Source organism: Lissotriton helveticus, chromosome 6, assembly GCF_964261635.1.
Source record: "Lissotriton helveticus chromosome 6, aLisHel1.1, whole genome shotgun sequence".
Lineage (NCBI taxonomy): Eukaryota > Metazoa > Chordata > Amphibia > Caudata > Salamandridae > Lissotriton > Lissotriton helveticus.
This window is the reverse complement of record NC_136067.1, coordinates 2066531345-2066557490: the sequence shown is the minus strand read 5'-3', so window position 1 is coordinate 2066557490 and position 26146 is coordinate 2066531345. Positions and strand designations below refer to the sequence as shown.

Sequence of the window (26146 nt, the reverse complement as noted above, 5' to 3'; positions counted from 1 at the left end):
CGGTCCCTCCAGCTCCTCACGGACCGCGGAAACAGCAGGCTGTCCAGATCTACGCTACAGCGAGGCGTCTCAAGTGTGCCAGCCCTCACTCCTTACATCGATGACATGGCGAGCCCCGATCACAAGGACATCGGCGACGCAGGCATTCCGAGAAAACAGGACCCGATGATCCTTCAGACGTAGGCACCGTGCCAGGGGTTGACGGACCGCACGCGACCACAGGTAAGCTCAAATTATTTCCTCATCCAAAGGAGCACTCGGTCAGCTTTACTCACGCCAACCCTGACAGGCAGTCAAAATATGGATAACCGGAGTTCTTCTTGACCGGTAAATCCTTAGCAACAACGCACACGCTCAACAGTTGGAAGACACATTGCTGACAGGCATAAGCTCTTCATGTGATCAACTGCAGAATGCAAGGTTTCGTACAGGGACGGATGACAGGTGGTGTATCACACCGCTCAAGTGATGAAGGATTAGGTCTCACCTCCTTTTCCCTGTCATTATTCCGACCGCACCTCTAGATATCCGTGTCGACACAGTCCAGCGGAGTTCCCTGGATAATTGTCACTTCCAAAGCGATCTTCTGGAATGAGGCTGCGTGCGTGTGGAGAGAGAACTCAAAGGGGAGATGGTCAACTACCGCCCCCTGCGCAGTCCGTCGCCAGTGTTAGAAATATAATTCCTCAGAGACCAGATGAGATTAAAGCAGGTCTATTTATTAACCATCCACTCTCCTCACTGGAGAGGGTCACAACATTCCAAGGCAAGCTTCAGGGTGGGGCATACCAACAGGGTCAAGAGGGGAAGGGGAGGATGGAACGTACCACTATGGAGATTAATTACAACACTAACCTCTTATGAGCGGGATACAGCAGGAGCGGTGTCAGACGCCTAATTCCGACCTCCCCTATATGCAATACCTCTTGTGAGTAACAGTATCTAACTCCAACAAGGGTATCACAAAAGGGGAAGGGGAAAAGTGGATAAATAAATCATAAAGATGCAGCAGTGGAAATCAGCAGGTCTGGGAAGATGAGGGCAACGAAATTACTTCTTCCTAGCCAAAGACCCTGCAGGGGAAGAAAGAACACGTCACCTCACACATACACCAACTGCAGCACATACAATATCAACTATGTGTGAGTGACTAACTTACATTATACACTGCTGCAGATGGTATCACTTAAAAAGTCACAAAAGGAAAAATAAAGAAAAATGCAAATGTGATGACAGAGGTAATTACTAATCTCTTATAGACAGAGAGTAATTACATGAGTGGGATACTATCTCCACAACATCAATTCATTAGTACTTATCTGCACCCGTGAGTGTCCATTCGGAATGTGTGTCCAATGAAGCAGTAGCTTTTCCGACTGCTAAAGCACTCGTTATGTCACGAGTATGAGCCTCGCTAATCCAGCGCGGCATGCGCTACAACTAACTACAAAGTTTCAAAGGTTCAGTGCGACCCGCTTTAATGTTCAGCGCGACCGTCTTTCCGCATGGAAAAGCGTTTCTTCACGCTTCCGGGTTCCAGCAGCTTCAAAAGTTAGCCCCGCGCAGCAAACACGGATACAATCTTCGCGGTACAAATCCAGCGCGTCATGCGCTACCGCATCAAGTAGAAAAACAAACTTCACCTTCACAGGCTCCAGAACACGAGTGTAACCTCCAGGACTCGGACACTCACAGAAATCAGGTGACAAGCAACGGAGCACAGGAAAGGGAAAGCCTAAGAAGGCAAAGAGAAAGAGAGAAAGGCCAACTCACACTGCCCAAGCATTCTGGGAGTTCAAGTCCAACAACAATCACACCAATTCATCTGGGAGATCGCTATCACTAACTAAATCGTGACCGTTGCGCAGAGTACAGCAGCTGGAGAAAAGGGCCGAAGATGCAGAAGGGCGCAACAGGCGCAATAACATACGGGTGGTAGGCCTGCCCGAAAAAGTTGAAGGGGACAATATGGTTGCATACCTGGAAACGTGGCTGAGAGAAGTGGTCGTCCCTGAGGGATTGTCGCAGTTTTACACGCTGGAAAGGGCACATCGCGTGCCGGCTCGCCCGCTGGCCCTGGGCCGGCCACCCTGGCTGGTGGTAGCACGCCTGCTGCACTTTAAGGACCGAGACATTATATTGCAGAATGCCCAAACATCCGGCCCATACCGAGTAGACAATGCCTCGGTCTCCCTCTAGCCTGATTATTCCCAGGTAGTACAACGGAACCGTTTCTCTTTTTTGGCGGTTAAGAGGGCTCTTCGAGAGGAGGGTTTGTAATATGCCCTGTTGTTTCCGGCACGATTGAAGGTGATGATGGATGGGACTACGACCTTTTTCGGCACGCCAGAAGAAGTGTGGCACTGGCTTGAAAAGTATCGAGCGGGGAAGGATGGCGCTGGGCAATGGAAGAAGACGGCCGAGACTCCTTTGAGATCTCGTAGGGGACGTCGCATCAGGAGACGGGTGAGGAAAGAACAGTTGCCATCAACTTCTCAGACGGAGCTGGAGAGGCAGGCGGCTTTGCAGGGTGTATCTGCAATTTCGGGAGCTGCAGCCGCGGCTTCACTGGCGGACTCGGGGTCCCGGCATGGCTCGGAAGAAGTGGTGTCGGAGGGCTCCAAGGGGGACTCTGGAAAACTACCGCAGGTCACCCCAGGGACTGCCGATGGCCTGTTGGACGAGTGACTATGATTGACTTCAATCCGTATACAGTAAGAGGGAGTGTGCCTAGTGTTGTTCTCTATTAACGAGCGGTCTGAGTGGGGTCCTGCGGGGGGTGGCGGGAGGCTTGGCTCTTGGCTGGGTGGAGAGGTGGCGCACGGGAGGGAGGGGGAGATCCCAAAGAGGGGGGGCTCGCCTGGGGCGGGACGCCGCTAGGAGGAGGGGAAATCTGTATAAGAGGACTGACCAACACGCAGAGCTAGTTAGGTCTCGGTCTGGCTTGGTGAGGTGTAGAGTCACCCCCTCTACCACACACTTATTGTGAGACTCTGGTAGCTACCAGGGTATTTTCCTTTGCAGGGACTAAATTTGGAAGGGTAACTATGGTTTAGCTCCTGTTCTGGGGATGGGTGGGTGGGGGAGTTGTTGGGGATGTTCTACAAGTTGGGGATATGTCAGTGTGCCCATTAGGCTGTTTTGGATTGTGCTCTGTTGTATGCTTCCCTATGGCGACCCGACTTGAGCTTAGATGTATCACCTGGAATGTGAGGGGGTTGAACTCCATGAGGAAACGTTATAAAGTACATGCATACCTAGTCCACAGGGGGATCCAGGTGGCCCTTTTACAGGAAACCCATATTGATCAGACGGAGGGGAGGGCACTGCAGAGAAGATGGAGAGGGCAATTATTTTATACCACCTATTCTGCGTTTGCGAGGGGGACCTTAATTTGGGTGCGCTCAGGGGATCCCTTTCAACCCATGAACACGATAGTAGACTCAGAAGGGAGGTTTGTGGCGGTCCTGGGTTGCCTGGACGTCAGAGACGTTACATTTTGCAGCGTATATGCCCCAAACTCAGAACAAGCCGCATTTTTTTCGCGGCTTTCAGGGAGGCTGGCACCGTACTTAGCGGGCTCTGTATATATGGGAGGGGATTTTAATTCCGTCACCGACGTGGAGCTGGACCGTTCCCACCCACCGCTGGCCCAATCAGCGGTACATAGAGTTGCTAAGGCGAGGGTGAATGGCAGGAAACATGGAGCCTCGTAGATGCTTGGCGGGTGCATCACCCCACAGACAGGGACTATTTGTTTTATTCGGTTCCGCATGACTTACATTATTGACTTGATGGCTTCTTGTGCACCCAGGGGTCCAGAAACTCACGTGTCACAGCGAGTATCTGGCGAGGACACTTTCGGACTACAAGCCCTGTCTGATAACAGGGCTCTGGTCGCGTCAATGGCAAGTGATCCCGACGTGGTGTTTGAACCCGGTGACTTTAGAAGACCCGGTGTTTAATGCGGAGATCAGGGAAGGCATTGAACATTATTTTTTGGAAAACTCGGAGACGGCGTCGAATAGAGCGCATGAGTGGGATGCCTTCAAAGTGGTGGTGGGGGGAGTATGCATTTCAACTGTCACGGGAACGCGCAAGACGCTATTGCACGACATAGATCGGGAGGAGGCTCATCTGCGACAAGCAGAAAGAGACAGTCATGCGGACGGGGGCGGTCAAGCGGGGGCGATGGCTGCGCGGGAGAAGGTGGCCGCCCAGGTTGAGCGGCTTCGCTGCTACGATTATAAGGAGTACATGGTGCGCGCACACGCCGAAAGGGACAAATTAGGGTCGTTATTGGCCTGGCTGGCCAATCCGGCTCTCAGAGGATCCCCCATAGTATCGCTTTCTACTGCAGATGAGGGCCTAGTCTACTCACAGAAGGCGGTCAATGACCAATTTCTGGAACACTACTCGCTGCTTTACCTGTGTTGGATGAGGGAGCCACCTGAGGGGCTGGACGATTTTTTGGTCGCCGCACGGTTGCCACGCCTAGACCCGGTACAAAAGGGGGTGGTGCCAGAAACCGGTCCTCGGAAGCTTGTTTCCGGTCCAGGGAAGGCATGGCTTGGCAGTTCGGGCTGGACTGTTCCCATGAGGCACAGGGTCAGACTGATTTGCATATAGCCATGTCTGAACTGGGGTGGCAGAGTGGGCTAAAGAACGGTGATGGATCAAACCCAGATCTTTTGACTGGGTGTGAGTGTTTGATTGGTTCAGATGCTCCGTCCATCACCACCCCCTTTTGTACCACTTTGGCCGCCATAAGTGTGGCAGGGTATGCTCAGACGTGAGTCCCTTGTTCACTTTGCCACTGGATTCAAGCAAGCCGGGCTGAAGACGGCTGGAATGCCAGAAATCGGTCCTCGGAAGCTTGTTTCCGGTTCAGGGAAGGCATGGCTTGGCAGTTCGGGCTGGACTGTTCCCATGAGGCACAGGGTCAGACTGATTTGCATATAGCCATGTCAGAACTGGGCTGGCAGAGTGGGCTAAAGAACGGTGATTGATCAAACCCAGATCTTTTGACTGGGTGGGAGTGTTTGATTGGTTCAGATGCTCCGTCCATCACCACCCCCTTTTGTACCGCTTTGGCCGCCATAATTGTGGCAGGGTATGCTCAGACGTGAGTCCCTTGCTCACTTTGCCACTGGATTCAAGCAAGCCGGGCTGAAGACGGCTGGAATGCCAGAAACCCGTCTTCGGAAGCTTGTTTCCGGTCCAGGGAAGGCATGTCTTGGCAGTCCGGGCTGGACTGTTCCCATGAGGCACAGGGTCTGACTGATTTGCATATAGCCATGTCTGAACTGGGGTGGCAGAGTTGGCTAAAGAACGGTGATGGATCAAACCCAGATCTTTTGACTGGGTGTGAGTGTTTGATTGGTTCAGATGCTCCGTCCATCACCACCCCCTTTTGTACCGCTTTGGCCGCCATAAGTGTGACAGGGTATGTTCAGACGTGAGTCCCTTGCTCAATTTGCCACTGGATTCAAGCAAGCCGGGCTGAAGACGGCTGGAATGCCAGAAACCGGTACTCGGAAGCTCGTTTCCTGTCCAGGGAAGGCATGGCTTGGCAGTTCGGGCTGGACTGTTCCCATGAGACACAGGGTCAGACTGATGTGCATATAGCCATGTCTGAACTGGGGTGGCAGAGTGGGCTAAAGAACGGTGATGGATCAAACCCAGATCTTTTGACTGGGTGTGAGTGTTTGATTGGTTCAGATGCTCCGTCCATCACCACCCCCTTTTGTACCACTTTGGCCGCCATAAGTGTGGCAGGGTATGCTCAGACGTGAGTCCCTTGCTCACTTTGCCACTGGATTCAAGCAAGCCGGGCTGAAGATGGCTGGAATGCCAGAAACTGGTCCTCGGAAGCTTGTTTCCGGTCCAGGGAAGGCATGGCTTGGCAGTTCGGGCTGGACTGTTCCCATGAGGCACAGGGTCAGACTGATTTGCATATATTCATGTCTGAACTGGGGTGGCAGAGTGGGCTAAAGAACGGTGATGGATCAAACCCAGATCTTTTGACTGGGTGTGAGTGTTTGATTGGTTCAGATGCTCCGTCCATCACCACCCCCTTTTGAAGCGCCTAGACCCGGAGCAGGCTACCAAGCTAGGGGGCGCCATCTCACTGGGTGAGATCAGAGAGGCGGTTAAAGGTATGGCCAGGAGGAAGACGCCGGGGGCTGATGGCCTCCCGGTGAAGTTTTATGCAACATATATAGACCTCCTGGCGCCACACTTGCAATCTGTATACGGAGAGGTGTGGGAATTAGGCAGATTGCCGCGAACCACTAGAGAGGCAATCATAGTGCCATTGCTGGTGAAGGGCAGAGTGCCCACCTCCAGATCAGCCTACTGACCGCTATCGATGCTTACAGTAGACTACAATATCCTGAGTAAGATTCCAGCCACACGACTATTAGACCATATGAGCACCTTGGTGCACCCAGACCAATCGGGCTTCATCCCCACCAGGAATACGGCGTCGTGCATAAGGAGGCTGATACGGATTATGGGGGAAAGAAGCGAAGGCTCATCTGGAGCTGTGGTTCTGTCGGTGGATATCGAGAAAGCATTCGATAGCATGGAGTGGCCATACTTATTCCTTGTGCTGGGGGAATTTGGTTTAGGGGATAACTTTATACGCTGGACCAAATTGCTATACAGCTCTGCCACGGCAAGGGTTCGCACGGGGCGCACTATATCAGCGACCTGCCAGGTAGAGAGAGGCACCCGACAGGGTTGTTCTTTATCCCCGCTGCTGTTTGCGCTTGCAATTGAACCTCTGGCAGCTTATGTTCGACAGGGACAGCTGTATGAGGGGATCTTACTTCGTGGAGAGGTTCATTATATCTCCCTATACGCGGATGACCTTTTGTTGTATCTGGCAGACGCAGGTGATTCCTTGCGGAGCGCTAGAGCCTTCCTTCGGGAGTTTGGTCACTTTTCGGCTCTGCGGGTGAATTGGAATAAGACCTGTCTGTTTCCTTAGACCTCTGATGGTCGGGAGCCTCTGGCACTAGAGGATCTGCGGTGGGAGCCTAGATGCTTGCCATATTTGGGCGTCCGCATATTCCACACTCACTCCGACCTTCTGGAGGGCGAATGTGGGTAGCGCAATGAGGGGATTCAGAGGTAGTATGGGGTTCTGGCGCACTCTTCCCCTCTCGGTGGCTGGGAGGGTAGCGCTCCTAAAGATGGTGGCACTCCCACGGTTGCTCTACTTCTTTCGTACTTTGCCGGTATGGATCCCTGTCTCCTTTTTTAAGACGCTACGGACGCTGGTGACGGGGTTTGTCTGGGGATCAGGCAGACGGCGAGTGGCGTTGAATACTTTGATGCGGCTGCGGGATGAACGGGGATTGGCGGTCCCAGATTTCGAGTGGTACTACCTTGCGGCACAGCTGCAGGGGCTTGCCCAGCGCGTGAGTTTAGGGGCCCGGACGGGCCACAGGGTAGAATTATCCTCCGCCACGTGCTGTTATTCATAGTGCTTCAGCAGAAAATTAGGATAGATCAGCTCACGCTTGAGGAGCACACCCTCCGCCAATGCTGGACTCGAAGCCAAAAGCGGGTGGGTTTCTCTGTCCCAAATGCCCCGGAAATTCCCCTGGGCATGTGCACTGCCCTCCCACATGGAGGAGCCTGGTCGGCGCTGGCTGGCTGGGTGGAGCGCAGGGTTCACATGATTGGGGACATGTATAGGGACGGTGTCCTATTGTCTTTCCAAGAATTGCAGAGTGTCTATGACTTACCGAGAGGGGATTATTTTTTGCATGCCGCTCTCGTAGCGGGAATTCAGAAGCAGTGGCAGATGGGCCTATCGGAGCCCCCAACTTCGTTGGGCTGCCAATACATTACAATGGCGGCAGGAACATTCAAAGCTATTACTTGTCTGTATAGGCGGCTGTCCACGGAGAAGCTTTTACCCCTAGATAGGTTAAAGAGCAAATGGGAGGAAGACCTTGGCAGGCCCATTCCCGAGACAACATGGCCGTTATTGTTGCGAAGGGCCTGGAAGGGCACACGCAATGCCAGGTTCTTATTGGGCGGAAGTTATGATGTGTTTGAATCGGGTAACGGGGCGTGAACTGGAGGTGGAGATGGGAACTTGCCTTTTGCTTTGGTTTCCACATACTCCCAACACTAAAATTACTAGCAAATTTTATGATTTGGGATTGATACTAGCAAAGAGGGAGCTCACAATGCATTGGAAAGCGAGAGCGGGACCCAGCCTACAGAGATGGAGGGCGAGTTTTTTGAGCTGGGCGGGCAGTGAAGGGACGCTTTGTCTGCAACTAGCCAAGCGTACATCCAATGATAAGGAACTAGAAGCGGCAAGAGCGTGGGAAGCATTAGTGGCAGAACTTCAATCACCGATAGAAGTGGAGGAGGGGGATGCAGATAACGCTGGCCCTGATCAAAGGATAGAGGCAGAGGCGGGGAGAGTTGGGGGGCATAATGAAGATGGGGACAATTAGGTATGTAAGGAGAGGGGGATCGTTCACACATTCTAGGTAACGGACTACTGGAGAGCCGCGACAGGGGCTCGGAGCACACAAGAGTAACTACGCGGGACCTTTTGTTTTTTCAAGATTGAAGGTGGTGTTATTTACCAGTCGCTTATGTTAGACCCTTCACCATCAGGGGTTCACGATACCAGAAGGAGAGGGGCAATTGGGGGCACACTGACGGGGAGGGTGGGGGTAGAGAGGGAGGTGGGCGGGAAGGTAGGAGAAGAATGTTGAGAGTTGATTTCTCCTGTACTATATGCTGGACAATAGACCATCTGCGTAAAGGTCTGCTAAGTGTCATTACATTGATTGCATAATGAACGTAGAATATCAATAAAAAATTGTTTAAAAAAAAAAAGGGGAATTTGGGCAGAGGTCTAGGTATTTGCTGAATGAAAGCAATACCCAGATAGTCTGCACCGATGATATCAAAATTAACAATTCAAGATGTATAGAAAGTGCAATCTATCTAGGGTCATAATTAGTCCAGCAATGGATTCAATAATAAAGGTTGATTGTGATCCTCTGGTGAAGTCCATTTCAGCAGACCCAAAAAGAATAGCATCTGTCTATAATCGGGAGGGGCAATGTATTAAAAATGACTATGCTCCCTAAAATGTGGCATTTGTTTCGATCTATTCTACTCATGATCAACAAATCAATTATGAAATCAACAGAGTCAACATTTATGAACTTCTTGTGGCTATATGGAAAAGTCAGATGCGCCATGAAATATTTGTCTCTCTCGCAGGTAAGGGGAGGGCTGGCGATCCTGAATGTTAGATTTTATCAGTCAGATGGCAATATTACTTGACTCGGAAAGGAGTCAAATGGTAATGGTATCAAGTAGTTACATCCTTCCAACAATATTTGAGCTGATATTAGGCAGAGAGGCCACAGGGCTCTTGCTCCGTAAAACAGGCAGGAGATATTACAAGAAAATGCGGTACAAGGTAATGGTAAGTGCCTGGGAAGTTTGGAAGGAAATACAAAAAACTTTGGTAATCCCCAAAATAAATTATTACACTCTTCTTTGGAAAACAAGTGTACTGCCGCAAATGATATATGATAGGATGGGTAGGATCTAGGATCAACAAGGTATTAGAAAAATTGGGGATATATTTGAAGGAGATAAAATGTTGGGATGCAGTACCATACAGAAGAAATTCGGGCTTCATGCAAGTTAAGGCTTCAAATTTGTACAAGTTCATAAAATCTTATCGGGTCTTAAGGCCACAAATCTCTCTGGGGGTAGAATTAATTTGATTTAGTACCTAGTAGGGGGGTGGAACCAAAATACTACTGAGTGTACATGATGATATGGAAACATTTTAGGCCACTTGGGTAATTAAATTAAACGATCCAAATTTGGACCTGTATAAGGCGCTGAATTTAGCAGAAAAGTCAATTTGCTCTACTAATGTAGGAGCCCAGCATTATAAAACCCTCTTCAATCTTTATTTTACTTCAGCTAAATTGTATGATTGCGGAATGTGAGAGGTTGATAAATGTCCGAGGAGTGGAAAAGGGACGGCTGATTTGATACACATGTTTTATCAATGTCAAAAACTGAGCGTAATTCAAGGAGAGATTGGGGTCTTTTGGGAGGGGCTGCTAGGATTTAAGATTGATATAGCGCCTACTCCAATGTTAATGGGGCATGATAGCAGTCTGGGCCTCAGTAAGGATGAGGAAGCTTTTGTTATATGTGGGGCAGTTCTCAGGATACTTTTAGCTGCAAGATGGAAGGACCCCACTGCCCCCACCTTCCAAATGTGACTTGCTCGGTCTGTCTTTTTTAAATGCTGCATTAAGAAATGTGTGTGTGTTATCTTAAATGCACCAAAATTTGTTTTTCTTGCATTGCCTGACTGATGTCAGTGTCCGTGTACGGCTCCATGACTTTAGATTCCTCGAAGCAGCATCCTTGCGTTTGAATTGTCCTACGCAACTCACCCAGCTCGCCCAACTGCGCCCCCTGGACATCGAGTGTCCTTCGCTCTTGACACTGCATATTAAATATTGCGTAACCTGGTTCTGATGATGGCCTCACTCGTAAAAAGGCCGAAGCGCCGTTGACTCCCACAGCGCAACACTTGGCGCCTTCATTTAACGAATACCCTACCTAATCATTATAAAATGTTAACAATAATTGTTTGGGTACTTCGAATGTAAGGAAACTGTTTTACTTCACTTATCCTTGTGGCACCCACCACAAAACGCCGTATATAGCACATCACATGTCACTTGCGCCGTCACCATAACTTCACAAGCACTTGTGCACAGTATTTATATGGTTATATGTCATTTAATGTAACGCAGTGATACCACCTCATGTGCTTGTACATGTTCTTTAATGGAAATACAAATCACTTTCATAAGAAAAATGTCTCCCTGGCTTTCTTCTCTTTTGGATTAATTCCACTGCAATTAATTTTGCCACATGTACCTGTATGTTGAATAATACCCTTGTTTGAGACACTGTTGTTTGTTACTAACGATTGCCCCAGTCTCCCTGTGGTTTATGGGCTACCTTCTGTATTCTGATACTGCTTGCCTAAAGGGATTGCTGTGTCCTTTCCCTGGCTCTAGGAAGTGCTGTTCAAAGTGTATTTTTAAAGGTGTAGTGGTATATTTGCCTTCCAGGTGGGAGTGCAGGGTTTTTGGGTGTGGCTTATTGGTGAGAAGTCACATTCATTAATGAGGGGCAGGTTAGGAGGCTGTGGAAGGAAGAGGTCCACTAACTCACAACCTGGAAACAAGAGGGCAAACCACTACTAGGTGGAGCTGCGGGTAGCAACGCATGCTGACAAGATCTTTGAGGTTCGGATAGCACTAAGAATGTGTAGTTTAGGTAGGGCAGTTGGTTTGATCATAAGATCAGCGAGACAGGGGCCAATGTGGACTCTCCATGAGTCAGAAGAACGCATTCTAGACCTGCAAGTACTTGGTCTAATGAAATTCAAAGTTGGCTCCAGCTGCTGTTCAGTGGCAATCTATGAGGGCAGGGGTGTTTTTGTCTTATTTGGAGGTGTGCATTACTGATGAATTCTCTCTTAAGTGAACATGCTCTGGTCATAGCTGAATTGGGTTTTAAGAATTCAAGATATCAAGTTAATATTGCATGATTTAATGATTGAATGCTGGATGGTTGATTTTTATAAAATTTAGGCTGCTTCTCATTTGCATTCTTGAAAATCGCCAGGAAATACTAGGAATTGCTGACGTTTTTTTGCAGCCGAGAGAGCTGTATGACACTGGACATTTTACAGGGCAGAAGCCTCAACTGCTGAGTTTCCCTCATGGTGCAAACAACAATCCACAATGGGCAAAATCCCAACACCCAAACAAGGATCTCACCGTGGTTTAGTAACTGGTGCAGTTCCAAGATCCAATGTTGCAGTCAATGGTAGCACGGGGTTTGGCCATTGAGGCATTTTTAAGATACAAATCATGAGACTGCATTTTACTGAATTTTATTCATCTCTATTTGGGCAGGTGTAGTAATCAGCCAGCACCAACTATGAATACTCTAGTGGTAACTTTACCTAGGAATCTACCAGTCGTAGTTAAGAATTTCATGTGCAGGTTCCTCAGCAGGAGCCCGCAGACTCACTGAGGTCACTGGCTTCATCGGTACTAAGTTGTATATGGAACTAAGGTCACAATCTCATTGAGACTTTAAAAGTTGAAATCTCTGAAGCTGTATGAGCTACTAAGATGGTTAAAACAGATCTTCAAAAAACTGGACTCTTCACTGGAATCATGAAGTCATAATTATCTGCTGATCATTCTGTCTGGGGCTGGAGAGAAGTTGACCCAAGCACCCTATCAATACAGAGCGGGTTGGAGGAGGAGCAGGCTACCTACGTCTTTGACAACAAGCAACAACTCTGCAGCATATTGATGCTTTCTTCCCCTCGTCTGGCAGTTGGGCTGTGAGAATCTGATGAATCCTTGAAGACCTTGGTCCATTAGAAAATCTTAAACCCGGAATCTACTGGGCCTTGTGAAAAAAAAAATCCTCGAGTCACAGTCAATGACATTCACAGAGGATTCCTAGATTTGCATCTCTTTCTTACACTGATGTTCAAGCCACCTCTGTGTCCAGATGATCTACAAAGTTGTGTGCATTAAGACACAGTATTATCCTCCCCTTATTGCCAAGGCAGAACTCCAGACTCATAGCAGTGTATTTTCCAGTTGTTGTCCAGTTTTCCCAGACTACAGAGCAAGAGTTGATGGTTAGTCCATTGGTTTATGAAGTCCAGCAAAGAAAGAACTCAACATCTATTCCAAGGGTCCAAGCAGTAACATAACTAAAGGAGGGAAACAACTGTCAGTAAATGGATGGGCCTGTTACCCAGATGTTAGGCTGGATTGTTTTTGTGCAGGAAGGGACACCTTCCGGCACCAAAACATTATAACAAATAGGAAAAACAGGAAAAAATGCAAATACATACAACCTATGACCAACTACAGAGTGAGTTAACACAAGTTAGAGAATAAAGCCAAATCTATTAATAATGCATATTGAGCCTAAAATACAAGTAAATTCACCTGCTTTTTCACTACGGGGCTAATTCCCACACGGTGTGGGGGGAGCCGGCGCCACGGTGCTCGTGACGAGACCAGGCCGCCATGAGTCACGGTGGAGCTGTGCTCATGACGGCCTGGTCTTGTCACGACCCCGCCCACTCATTAATTCTCCTGCACAGGCGGGGAATTCACCGAGCTGGGTGGTGCGGCGGCGTTATGACGAGACCAGGCCGTGATGAGCACAGCTCAACTGTGACACATGACGGCCTGGTCTCGTCATGAGCACACAAGGGGTTAAACAACAATCATTAGGCAAGGGAAATTTGTCATGGTGGGTATATTTTTTCAAAACGTTTCTCTATTTAATAACTCATATGCAAGGGGGCGGAGCTTGCTCGCAACCAAGATGGCTGCTTGAGCCGAGTGCTCCATAACACCATCTAATTTGCCGAAATAAATCCGGCAACTACAGTGCAAGAGTCATCTGAGATAGCGGGCCCCAGGCATCGGACACGGGCAGCAGCGAGTTCGTGTTCCTCCGACCCTCGAGCGTCCTTCCTAGATGTAGTTTGAGAGCCCCGCCACTACAGAGTTGGTTAGGCCACAAGCCCCGGCCTAGAGTTGCTGCGGAGAGCGGCGCGCACCAGAGGGTTCCGCTGCGTAGGAGCCCGGTGTGTACATGAAGTGCTTCATTTTGCAGACGCCCCACTGAACTGACGACCTGCACGGTGCCCCGCAACACAGGGAAGCTGTACACCGACGGCGTCAGGCCCCACAACGAGCTGCATGGGAGGACTCTCCCGAGAAGTACTGGCTCCGCATCGGAGGCCCACATCAGACGGAGGCGCAGCTCCTGGATTGGATTGCAGTGCTGCCCTTCCCCGTTCTTCTGGGGGCACTGCGGTCATCCCGTGGCTCGTGCCTGCGGTGGCGCCTTTTGGAGCGGCGTGCTATAGGGAACCGGAGTGGACTGCTCGACTGGCAGATTGGGGCAGCAATCTTGGGGCCTGAAGGGCACCGATTCTCCTTGTCTTGACCTGGACGGTAGGTTACCTGCTGGGACGGTGTCTTTGGAGTGCCTAGTGGTTGCCTAGCTGTGGCTGTGGGATGCGCCTTGGGTGACGACCGCTGGCAAGATATTGGGATCCGGGATTCATAGAGCTTGTTCTGATGTTTCATGTTATGAAATGATAGAATATTAAGGGCAATTTTGGTACACATAGTATTTATGGTTGGAGGTCAACGTGGTATATATGACTGTATCAAGAGGAACCCAAAAGTTACTCCTGTATTCTGACCTCCATGAGGGACTGAGGTCAGCTGAACAGGCCTTTGCCCCCTTTAAATGTTAGAAAATGGTATTCTCTCAGCACCCATGCAGCCCAGGCTAACACAGGACTGGCAGGACAGTGCACTTTCAACATAAAAGAAAAATACAACTATGCACATTCCAAATCTATCTAAACACTCCCTTCACAAATCTCACATGACAAAACAGTGGCATATATTTTTTGCTCATTTTGTGCAATTCTAACCAACGGATTGAAATATACATATTACAGCAGCATCTTGCAGCCCAGGTGCTATGATATATGGGACAAATGATAACAAGAACTTCTGTGATGTAGCGTGAAGAGAGCACCAGTTTGTGAATAACCAAAGCCCTTCAATATAAACTTATCCCACTCAAAGGTCAGCCACAACTTGTGCAGACACATGGCAACTCACCTGTGCATATAAACATATATGCAGATGTGCAAATATGCTTATACAAAATTTTGCAAAAGTAAATTCAGACCATTTTCTTAAACACTATTTCTAGAACCACTGTGTATAATGAACAATGAATACATAAGAAGGAGGCTCTTGGGTAATGAGTTTCAGATTTCGGTGCTTCGCGGTGCAACCAGGAAAGCTGGAAGAATGATCCGCAATCATGTTAAGAAATAGGGCAGTACCCTGAATGTGACAGGTACCTGTCATTAGCTCAGACAGCTGTTATTAGCTTTCAAATGCAGGTTTGATAAGATTTATCTAGTACATTTCAGGTGTGTACTGTGCCCGGCCCCCAATCTACAGGCCAGGCTCAGCCTAAAAACAACAACACAAACAAAGATTTCACAACAACATCAGATGTCACACCCTCCTGACACTGATACCTGGCTCTGGAGCTTTGCACTTTAATCCGCAGTTGAAGTTGCAGCACTTCTGATCCCCTTTGCAGTCACCATCACTCTTGCACTGTGGGACTTCTGGTTTGATGCACTTCTTGTTGTCTTTGGGACACTTTCCTGGCTTTGGTAAAACTGAAATACATGAGAATTTGTTACTTTGCATCTTTTCTTGAACCAAACCCTGATAACAATTGATAACCCAGGTAATGTTATGCTAATGAGCAGGGTTTTGGGGAGGTGTTTATGAGTGACTGTAAAGTCCAGTTAGGATTGTGTTTCTCTGTCATTTCTTCTCGCTCTTACATTACAAGCTGTCCTGGAAATCAGCAACATGCGGAAGGTACGTTACAAACAGTGGGCAGCTTTACATCTGGCACTACCTATGTACATAGAGGGCTTCATGCCGTGAACTAGTACAGTAATACTGAGGGGCATAGTGGGCATTGTGTTTAATATAGTGCCCCCTTTTTGAATGGCATACAAGGTGAAGCACAGAAAGCAGTTTCAATGCAGGGTCCAGGTTATATTTTTGGCATTTGGAACAGTTTTATTTGCTGGGCAATGTTATCACGATCCAATTTTGACAATATTGGTGAGCACAAGAAGAAGCTCCGTCATGGTCTTTCCTTTAACCCCTTCCGCGCTAATGACAAAGCCTGCTCGTCATGGGCGTTACCTGCGCTACGCGGATGACGAACTGGCTTTGTCATAAACAGCGCATTTTTGAAATTCCAGCGCACAGCGGGAAAACGCGGTAGCGCGGAAGCGGTTAATTAAGGTCATGCCAGTGGGAACATATGGCTATTCTTCCATGGTGACCTAGTTAAGTAATTTCACTCTGTATTTAAGGCTAGATCTTCCATGAAAAGCCATAGATGAAAATATTTTTTCATTTTGAATTTCCACCGGGAAAAACGCAGAAATATGGTTTCAAATTATTTTCCACTTACTTTCCAGAATCTAATTCCAACGTGAATGTAGATTTATGGTAACTTTAGTGGAAAATATATTTTGTTAAATGTGTACCAGGTGCTGCCTGAGAAAAAACAAGTTCAGAACTACTTTGCATCTCATACTCTATTCAGGGGCCAAATACACATTCCTGGCTAGAAACCAATAGCCTTATGTCAGGGGACAACTGCACAAAATCATTGCAATATTTTCTATGACAATTTGTGCCCAACCTCTGCTACAAAATTCACAATTCATGATTTTGGGATCTCTTACTTCGCATTATAAGAGTCATGGAAGTGTTAATGCCCCACAGTTCATAGGGTCACCAGCCACTAATGATACAACAAAATTCATTAGGCTGGGTTACTTTGAGTCTGCATATGAGTCTGTATATGTAGGTACATACACTCAGTTGCCATTTGTGATCTGACCCATGTTTAATAGTGATAGTTTTGTAACTAGTGTGTTTAACAAAACTTTCGAACCACAAAAATTGCTGTCATTCCAGTAACTACATTCTCAGTTCTAGAGTAACAAGACCAGCACACTTAGTTGCAGAGAAGAGGTAAAGCTACAATATATTTTTGTTAAATGAATATGGCTAATACCAAGCCAACATTTAGTTACAAGAGTGTGCAGTTCCTTTAAAGAAGATTGGAAGATAGGTTTCCAGTTCAATGGAATGGGCTCAAAGAGGAGCAAGTGCCCTAAAGGTGTAACTCTTCATCATCTGGGCATGCTCCTCGTCGGGCCGGCGCAGCAATCCCCGACGAGCACATGAGAAAGGGCTGTTCGCCGAAGAGCTTTTAATTTGCTGTATGACGTGGACAGCACCTTTACCTTTCTACTTATGCTTATCCAAGTCGAATATATGTTGAATTGCCGCAATGAAATATTACATGGACAGCACCCAAACCTTTTTACTTATGTTCATCCAGGAAGACATAAGGATGTAGAATAAGACTGACAAATATAATTTATCATTGATGGAGTTGATGTCCTACCTTAGCTCTTTAGGAATCCACGTTATACCTTTATATCATTAGCATCCATTTCAAAATGTTGAAAAGCCTGAGATGGATCAAGTTTTACTGCTTTTAACTGACTGATAGTAAAAATGCTAACTACATTAAGTAGTTTTACACATGTGCAGAACCGTAAAGTATCCATAACAAGCAAGTAGATTCTATTTCCAACCAGGTGGTGATATACCATGTACCACATGACACAGCACTAACATTAAAGAGGGACTTATTGGCTAGCAGCCGAACGAAATGGCCGCTGCCTAGAGAGGCTCTGAAATCAACACGACATCCCCAATAATCCGCTGCATAATCCGTCAATAAACAGCAATAAAAATCATTGATCCAGGCATTGCAAACAATAGGGCACCCTTTAATCTATCTGCGATCTCCGAGAAGTGGAAAACAAAGAACATATGTTGTGCCTGTGGGATGCTGCCTCTACTACACAGCAAGCCAGCGTCTCGCGTGGTGCTGGGGCCGAGCGGTGAAGAAGGCAGGGCAACGGAACCCGTGGGGCCGGCGTGCGGCACCCGCGCGCTAAGTGCAACGTAACAGACTGAACTGGGTTGGCCACCTGAGCGCCTAAACATGTGGTGCTGAATCAAGCTGACATTGAGGATCTGCAAGCAGTAAGAGGGGCCGGCCTTGCTAAGCAGCACTGCGCTCGCTCCACTCCGTCTCTCACAACCAGGGACAGATAAGCACCGGTAAAGCCAGATCCCTGGTCAGAGGTGGCGACGAGAGTGTGAGCTAGGGAACCTCATCAGCAAACCGCTAAGCACCTTGATCTTGCACAACTCGTCCTCAGGAGTGCACCGCGCTCCAGAAGAGCAACATCAGTGGTATTGCGCTGAACCGCACAAAAAAACAAGACAACACACTCCAGGACCCAATGCAGTCTGATAACTTTAGTGAGGCACCCCTGCATGGCAAATACCAGTGTAATAAAACAGCAGGCAGCTTGCAATGCTAGAGGTGAGATAGTGAGAGCACTGCAGTGCCTAGTGAATGAGATTGGTCTCTGCCTTGGTAGATAAGTGGAAGTCCTCGTGGGCTTCGCTGATGCTGTGAGTTTGCGCGAAGCACAAACAAATGGCCCACTACATTGGTGTCTATTTGGGTCTGGACGCCCTCCAACCCCTACTCAACCATAGCAGAGCCCCCACACCGTAGTGAATCACTACCCCCATCCTCAACTAGGCCTCTTCCCCCTCCCCTCCTGCCTCACCACAGATGGGCGCCAAGCAAATGCCTCTGAACCCCCCCCAAAAGCGACATGGCCAGCAGCCCCTCACCCCTAGGGCTCAGCTCCTCCCTTCCCCCCCGCCCCTCCCCCCCAGACAAGCTGATGCAACACCTTGACCTGCTAGAAGCCCAGCTTGTCTGAGCTGATCCACCGGTGGTTCTTTTCTTAGCGCCGAGCCCGACGCTGATGTTGAAGGATGTGAAGACTTCTTTTTTGAAGATGTTTGAGTCTTCTTGGAACCCTTCTTCACCGGAGATCTTCCTCTGGATGACCTGTGAGCCAGGCCATAAATGTGAATCCTCTCCCTGTCTTTAAGAGTTCTTCCTGACAGGTGTTCACAGTGAGGACAGGTGTCTGGATCATGATCTTCAGGCAGACACGAGATACTCTGATTTTGCCTTCTTGTTGCCACAAGATGGACATTTGTCAAAGAGTGAAGGCATTCTCAGAAGAAAATGTTCACTAAACTGACTAAAAAAGACAGTATCTTACTTGACTAGTTGTTAAATGTCAAAGTAAGTGTAAAAATAGACAAAAGTGAAGTATTTTTCTGTCAGAAAACAGAAAACTTATGGAGCTGTGTAACCAGGATCCTTCCTGAAGGAGCCGGAAAGAACAACTGACCTAACTGTCACCCCTAAAGCATGATGGGATACTGGGGGTCATGGGTGCCTTAAAGGCACGGTGTCAGTTTATTGCTATGCAGCCTACAGGTTAGCTCTTCAGTCTTTTTAGACTGTGTGTTTGCAATGCAGCCTGGGAGCTTTCTATGCTTCCAGTGAGTTATGAGAATTTCTACTGCTTTCTGAGCATTAAAACAGTTTCTAAACAAACTTTGTTGTTGTTTCTCATGTTTCTAATGCTTATTATTCATGTATGGTGGAAATTCTACACAGCATATTTCAGCTCTGATTTTATTTGGCTGCTATTGCATGTTTTTATATATATATATGTATTTATATATATATATGAGTATATATATGTGGGGCACATATAATATAGTGTTTCCGGGGTCCCGCACATGGGCGGGAATATTCTAATGCTTATGACTATTGATGAGGATCCCCTGGAAGAGAATACATCCTTACATTGGCAAATGTTTTGGAGAGAGTGTTGGAGATCTCACACCTCCCTTGGGGTATCGCCGATCATTTTCCTGTTATGATAAAGTATACATCTCACATCCTGGGGAGGCGTTGCATATTTCCAATATACCCCAGCATTCTAAAGGACCCCACTATTTGGAAAATCTTAAGTACAACCACGAGGCAATACTTTACGGAAAATTAACCCTCAGTAACATCCCCTACAACCCTGTGGGAGGCGTATAAGGCAGTACTGTGTAGCTAAGCAATTTCATTAATCACATCTCATAAACGTGATAAAGTACAACAGGTGCAGGCCCTTGGGCAGGCAATGGGCCAAGCCGAAGACGAATACTCCTCAGATCACAACGACACCACTACTCATAAGCTGAACCTCGCAAAGCAAGAATACAGGGACTATATGTGGGAGGAGGCAAAGACTAGAGTCACCAAAACAAAGTACACTATGAAGTCGGAGATAAGGCTGGCAAGCGTCTAGCTTGGTTAGACAAAAGGGAGCGAGCTAGTCGCTGGGTGGCACAATTGAATTCAGATACCGGGCCGGCCATTACAGACCCGCAACAGATAGAAAACACATTTGCTATTCATTATGAGACAAAATATACTTCTAAAGCCGTGGCCACGCTTGAGGAGTATCTTACAATTCTTAAGGACATACATATGCCCACACTTGCACCTCATGAAGTTCAGGCCCTGGAGGCAGACTTGATATCTGACAAACTATCACTAGCCAAAGGTGGGCTGCAGATGGGGAAAGCTCTAGGTCTCAAAGGCATTCCCATCAAACTCTACAAAAAAGCAGCGTGCAGACTCACACCAAAATATATGAAGCCAGTCTTAAAGCAGGAGCACTTTCCAGGGATCAGTGCACAGCGACAATCGTAGCAATTTCAAAACCCAGTAAGCCACTGCATGAATGCTCATCCTATCGGCCAATTTCGCAGCTGAATGCAGAAGCTAAAATACTAGCAAAGGCAGGCCACTAGGCTCCAACTGTACCTTACAATACTAGTACACCCGGTCCAATCAGGTTTTATGCCGGGCCGGAATACGCCACTTTATCCGAGATGACTTAATAGTGTAATGGCCCTCGTACCCACTATCCAGAAAGAGGCTGTCATACTCTCCTTGGACGCACGTATGGATTTCAATCTAGTCAAATGTCCCTTCCTTATTGTAGTCCTACGACATCTGGGCTTCGGTCCCAAATTTTGCGCCTGGGGCCAACTCCTATATACAAAGCCTCTAAAGTTCAAATAGGAGACTTCTCCTCGGATAGCCAAATATCAACAAAGGTGTCCACCAGGGCTCCATTTTGAGCCCTACGTTATTCAACCTATAAGCGTCCCCCTTAGCCAAACTAATCAAATCCTTTGGGTTTCAAACAGTGTCTTACGCAGATGACACTCAGCTGTTAATCACCATGGGATCAGAAGTCATCGAGACCAAAAAGCGCTTTAAACACTGTATGATAGCCATAAACAACTGGATGATGACCAATCACCTTCTCCTTAATGCCAACAAAACTGACATTCTGCTTTTTGGGGATGCAGCCAAACTATGGAACTGCGACTGGTGGCCCCCATTCTAGGACCTTGCCCTCCTTCTAAGACAGCTGCACGCAACCTCGGTGTAATTCTAGACTCCAAACTTTCTATGTCCGACCATATTAACATTTGCTATGGACTTATGCGCAGTCTTAGAAAAATATTCAAGTGGATCCCACTTTCCTCCCGCATGCCCCTTGTACAGGGACTAATTACTAGCCGCCTGGTCTATGGCAACTGTCTTCTTACCTCTACTAATGTAGAACTCCTGGCCAAGCTCTAGGTTGTGCAGAATGCAGCGGCCAGACTAGGTTTTAATCTGCCCCCACGTTTTCCTCCTGTCCCCAGTTTAAGGACCCTGCACTGGCTTCCGATCAAAAAGAGGATCCACTTCAAACTGTGTTGTCTGGTGCATAAGACGCTCAATAATAAGGGACCCCACTACCTAGCTAAAAAACTCACTAAACACCAACAGGCTAGAACCCTTAGGTCCAATAGCAAATACCTTCTGACAGTGCAAAAGGTCCGCACCGTCAGAAATGGTGGTAGATCTTTCTCCCGGTTAGCCCCCGTAACTTGGAATACACTGCCACTATCCCTCCGCCTGGAAACAGACCACAAGAAGTTCTGTAGACTCCTTAAAACATGGCTATTTTAGCCCAGTGTTTTCCTTCTTGTTGTCACGTTCTTCCTGTCTGCCCTGAGCACTAGCAAGCGCTATGAGACCTATGTGGTGACATATGTGCTCTATAAATACCAAATACAAATACAAATGTGTGGTGGTAAATGGGTGAGTTTCTGCCGATTTTCCTTTAGGTCATGGAGAGAGTGTAACCAGTCCATTGTCTCCACTCCTGTTTGCCCTGGTATTGGAGCCCTTGGCGGCCTGGATAAGGAGGGATCCAATAATACGTGGGCTTAAGTGGACGCAGGGATGGGAGGATCGTATCTCCTTATATGCTGACAATGTTTTTCTATATATGGCATCTCCTAGATGATCAATTAATTGGATATCTGCTCATCATATGGTAGAGTTTCAGGATATACTATCAACTGGGCAAAGTCTGTTCTCTATGTGCTTAATGGCCCACCTCAGCAACTCCCACAAGACTGCACGATACAGGTCGCAGACGGGGGGTTAAAATATCCAGGACTATACATTACTTCCCAATCCCCGCAATTTATTGATAACAATCTTTTATAGCCCCTGAAAAGACTCCACGTGATGGTAAACATTGGCACTCCCTACCATTGACACTACTGGGACGAGCTGCCCTGTTCAAAATGATGGTACTCCCCAGGTTCCTATACGCCTTGCGAAACACTCAATTTCCGGTTCCTCACTCCTACTTCAAAGCGATTGACGCAGAAGTAAGTCATCTCCTCTGGAAGGAAAAACCTGCCTGCATAGCCATGCAGAAATTGGTGATGGGCTGGTATGACGGTAGAATCGCCCTCCTAAATATCAAAACATGCTACTTGGCCTCGCAGCTCATTGTGATAAATCAAAAGCTGCACACCCCACAAGACGAACCGGCGCTTCACATGGATAGACATACTTTCGGTGTAGAGGGTGTTCTGGAAGCACTATATAATAAATCTTTCAAAAGTACACTATTGGGACCAACTGCACACACCATACACATTTGGTTCACTGCACTCGGTGCACTTGGCTGGGAAGAGGTCTTAACACAACACACACTACTTCACCACTTTGGGACACCCAATGACTAGGCAGACTCTGCAATAGTAAAGGCTTAAGGCGATAGGACCTCATAGGCATTTCAAGGGTAGGGGACCTATGGAGTAAAGGCGAGGTCATTGCATTCTCCCAGCTCCAAGAGACATACAAGATGGCATTGATGGAACAATACCGTTACCTACAGATCAAACATGCGCTCACAAAAGCTATTCCACCAGACACTGATCTCCCGCAGACCTCACCTCTGGAGGACAGACTGTTGACAGACCACATGACAAAAAAGCCATTTCCCTGAGGTATCGCAAAATTGTAAATAACCAACGAGACCCTTCAAAAACTCTTCATGAGAAATGGCAGGCCGAGCTAGGGGAGCTGGATGAAACGGATTGGCAGGATGCGCTCTCGTCACCACGTGAGGTGGCAATACCCTCCAAACTAAAACTAGTGGAACTCAAAATACTGCACCGAACACACTACACAAGGATGACATTGTATAAAATTGGAAGAACTGACACACCACTGTATCTGCAGGGTTGCGAGACGCCAGGCACTTTCTACCACACATTGTGGGAATGCCCCAAAATGACACACTGCTGGGAGGCTGTCATGGATACAATCTCACAAGTTTGTGGACCTAGTGTCCTCCTTGAACCCAAGAGGTTTCTCCTCAACATCGGGGAGCCAACAGATCTTAATCAAGTGGCTCAAGATTGGGCGACTTTCGGTATGATTCTGGCTAAAAGGAACATAGCTCAACACTGGGGAGCGCAGGACGTTCCCACACATCGACAGTGGTGTAGCGTAATGGGTAGCGCAATGGTGGCAGAGAAAGTGGTCTATGTCCGTAGAGGGTGCCCCAAGAAATGGACACGTGTGGGAGACGTGGAATGCATTTAGAGGGAATATATGTACTCTGCCATCTGAAAAGTCAGAACCGGAGCTGAGCGAACAATGGGCATGATCAGAGCTGTTCTGGGAAAGTTGTCATAAGATGGGTTCATGTGGGGGATAACTGCGATGCAAATTTGATAAAGGCCTTATTTAGGTGTTGACACAACTATGTACTCAGTACGTACGCTCCTATAATGTCAGATTTCTGTAATCAGTACCAACTTGTGTAAAAGGACAATACAAATGTAAAAAAATAAAAAGAGTGACTTATTTTTTTGTTTGGTATCTGTACAAAAAATCTGAAATTTTAGACGATAGTTCTCCTACAAGGGTCTTATTAGAAAACTGGCAGGGGAACATCTAAAGTGTTGCACTTTGCTGAGCTGTCCCATATGCCTCTGACAAAACAATATCCTAAACAGTCTCTGCTACGCAAAGGAATTCATGGCAGGGGACATGGGAGAACATGGTGGCTGGCTAGGAGCCTAGGTCGTGAGCTCCGCAAACATGAGCGAGTAAACACACAGACTGGCTCTTGTAAGCAGCTTTTTAATGGAAAATGCTTTCGGCAGACCTGAGGTTCACTTACCTAGCTCATAGGTAAACATTTGGGGGCCAGAAACCGGGAGATCGGGAAACTCGTACAGTGGTTCATTGGGTGGTGGCAGCATCCGAGGACTCCCTAGGCTCGGCAAGACGGAGGCGGTATTGAAGCAGAGGTGGAGGTCGGAGCTGGAGGCGGAGGCGTATCCTGCCTGGAATCAGCGCCCCAGCAGCTCAGGAGCACGGGGGGAAGCAGGAAGCCTCTGGACAGTTGCCGATGTGTAGTTCCAGCATCCAGGCGGGGCAACACTAAGAGTACGTTTTAGGGGATCCATTTGGAAGTCCCCTAGCATTACACAGAAAACATTGGGGTTCTCAAGGTTTGGCAATAACGACGGGCAGCATCCCAGGGGAAACGTTAGGGACATAAATAAAGCAAGTAGAAAAGTTAAAGTGGACCCTGAAACTAACTTTCAAACTGGAGACACTGCAGAAGTAAATGACATTGTCTGCATGAATTCAATTAGGAAGAAAGGTAGAGGCAAACAAAGGGGGTTTTCCACTTCAAGCACAAATCCGGCGGCTCAGTTGCAAGGGGATATGCCAAGTCCTTCCGCACAAACACTTCCAAGACAGGACAAGTCAGCTCCAATACCCTATGAGGGAGAAGACATTAAAGACAGTATTATTGATCTCAAAGAAACCTGCTATGGCTTAGGAAACAAGCATCCAAACTTGGATCCGGCTCCCACAGGGAATGATGGTAGTCCCTTGGCAGAAGCTGGGTTAGAGAGAGAATAGGAACAAGTTAAAGAGTTAAGTACACTACAGGATAGTGATATAGGGAAACACATCAATAGGAAACAAAGGGTTCAGAAAGCCAAATGAGGCACAGCAGCGGTAGTTTCAACCAGAACTTGAAAAACCGGCTAAAAAAGAGCAGTTAAAGAAAGGATTTAATCTGAAAGTGACTCCCTCCCTGCATTCTTTTTTTAAGGTGCAAGAGAAGCAAACTCCAAGATACAGGTCACTTAAATTGGAGAGTGTTACTGGAGGTTCTCTCACTAATCAACCGGTAATGCCCTCACCAACTTTAACAATAATGGATTTTCCTAATTGGTATCAAGTCCTTATGTAAAAGGACCCGGGAGACGAGGGTGAGAATGTCATAGAAATCGAGGAGGTACCAGAAAGGGAAGACAACCTGCAAAAGATCATGAAAAATAAGGATCAAAGATCAGAAACACCCTCGCAGGCTGAGATTGGTGATTTGATGGGTTCCCTCTATAAGGAGATTAACCTTAGCTTTGCTAAGTCGGAGGAGAATCAATAAAGAAATTCAGGCTACCTGTGAAGCCTTGGAGTCCAAGGTCAATGCATTAGTTGTGGCGGTTGAGGCCACTTTGGAGCAGACCAGGGAGGATGTGAAACTTTTCCAGAACGACATAGATAAGCTGAGATTAACCGAAAAGGAACTCAGGGATAACATGGAGACCTTGGAAAACAACTCAAGGAGGAATAACTTACGATTGTTGAAGATCCCTGAAGGTCAGGAAGGGCAGAAAATAAGAAGCTTCATAGTTAATTTGTTAAAAGATTTTACCCCTGAATTGGATGAAACAATCCTAGATGAAGACATACAAAGGGTACATAGGGACCCTTACAGACTAAACAAAGTTAGAAAAAATCAGCGGAGAGTGCTTGTCAATTTCAAATACTACACCTTAAAGGAACATATTTTGAACAAGGTCGTGAATTCAGGCACTCGCACAAAAGACGGTTACAACTATAAAATTCGTCCCGACATTTCTAAGGCAACGGCAAACAGGCAATGGGCCCTAGGAAATCACATGCAAGGTCTGAGGTCAAAAGGGGCAGTTGTCCAAATGAAATGTTCAGCCCT

At 47.4% G+C, this 26146-nt stretch overlaps 1 protein-coding gene across 1 annotated transcript in view; it reads right to left on the bottom strand.

Annotated features, from left to right (window-relative positions):
- Window positions 1–1484: 1484 nt before the first annotated feature.
- The window catches only part of LOC144762995 (uncharacterized), a 128359-nt gene continuing 103697 nt past the window's right edge, over window positions 1485–26146 (bottom strand). The window contains exons 9-10 of the mRNA XM_078648308.1: window positions 15215–15361; window positions 1485–1735 (exon numbers count right to left, since the gene is read on the bottom strand). Coding sequence (XP_078504434.1) covers window positions 1485–1735; window positions 15215–15361 — 398 coding nt within the window. The remainder of the gene's footprint in view (window positions 1736–15214; window positions 15362–26146) is intronic.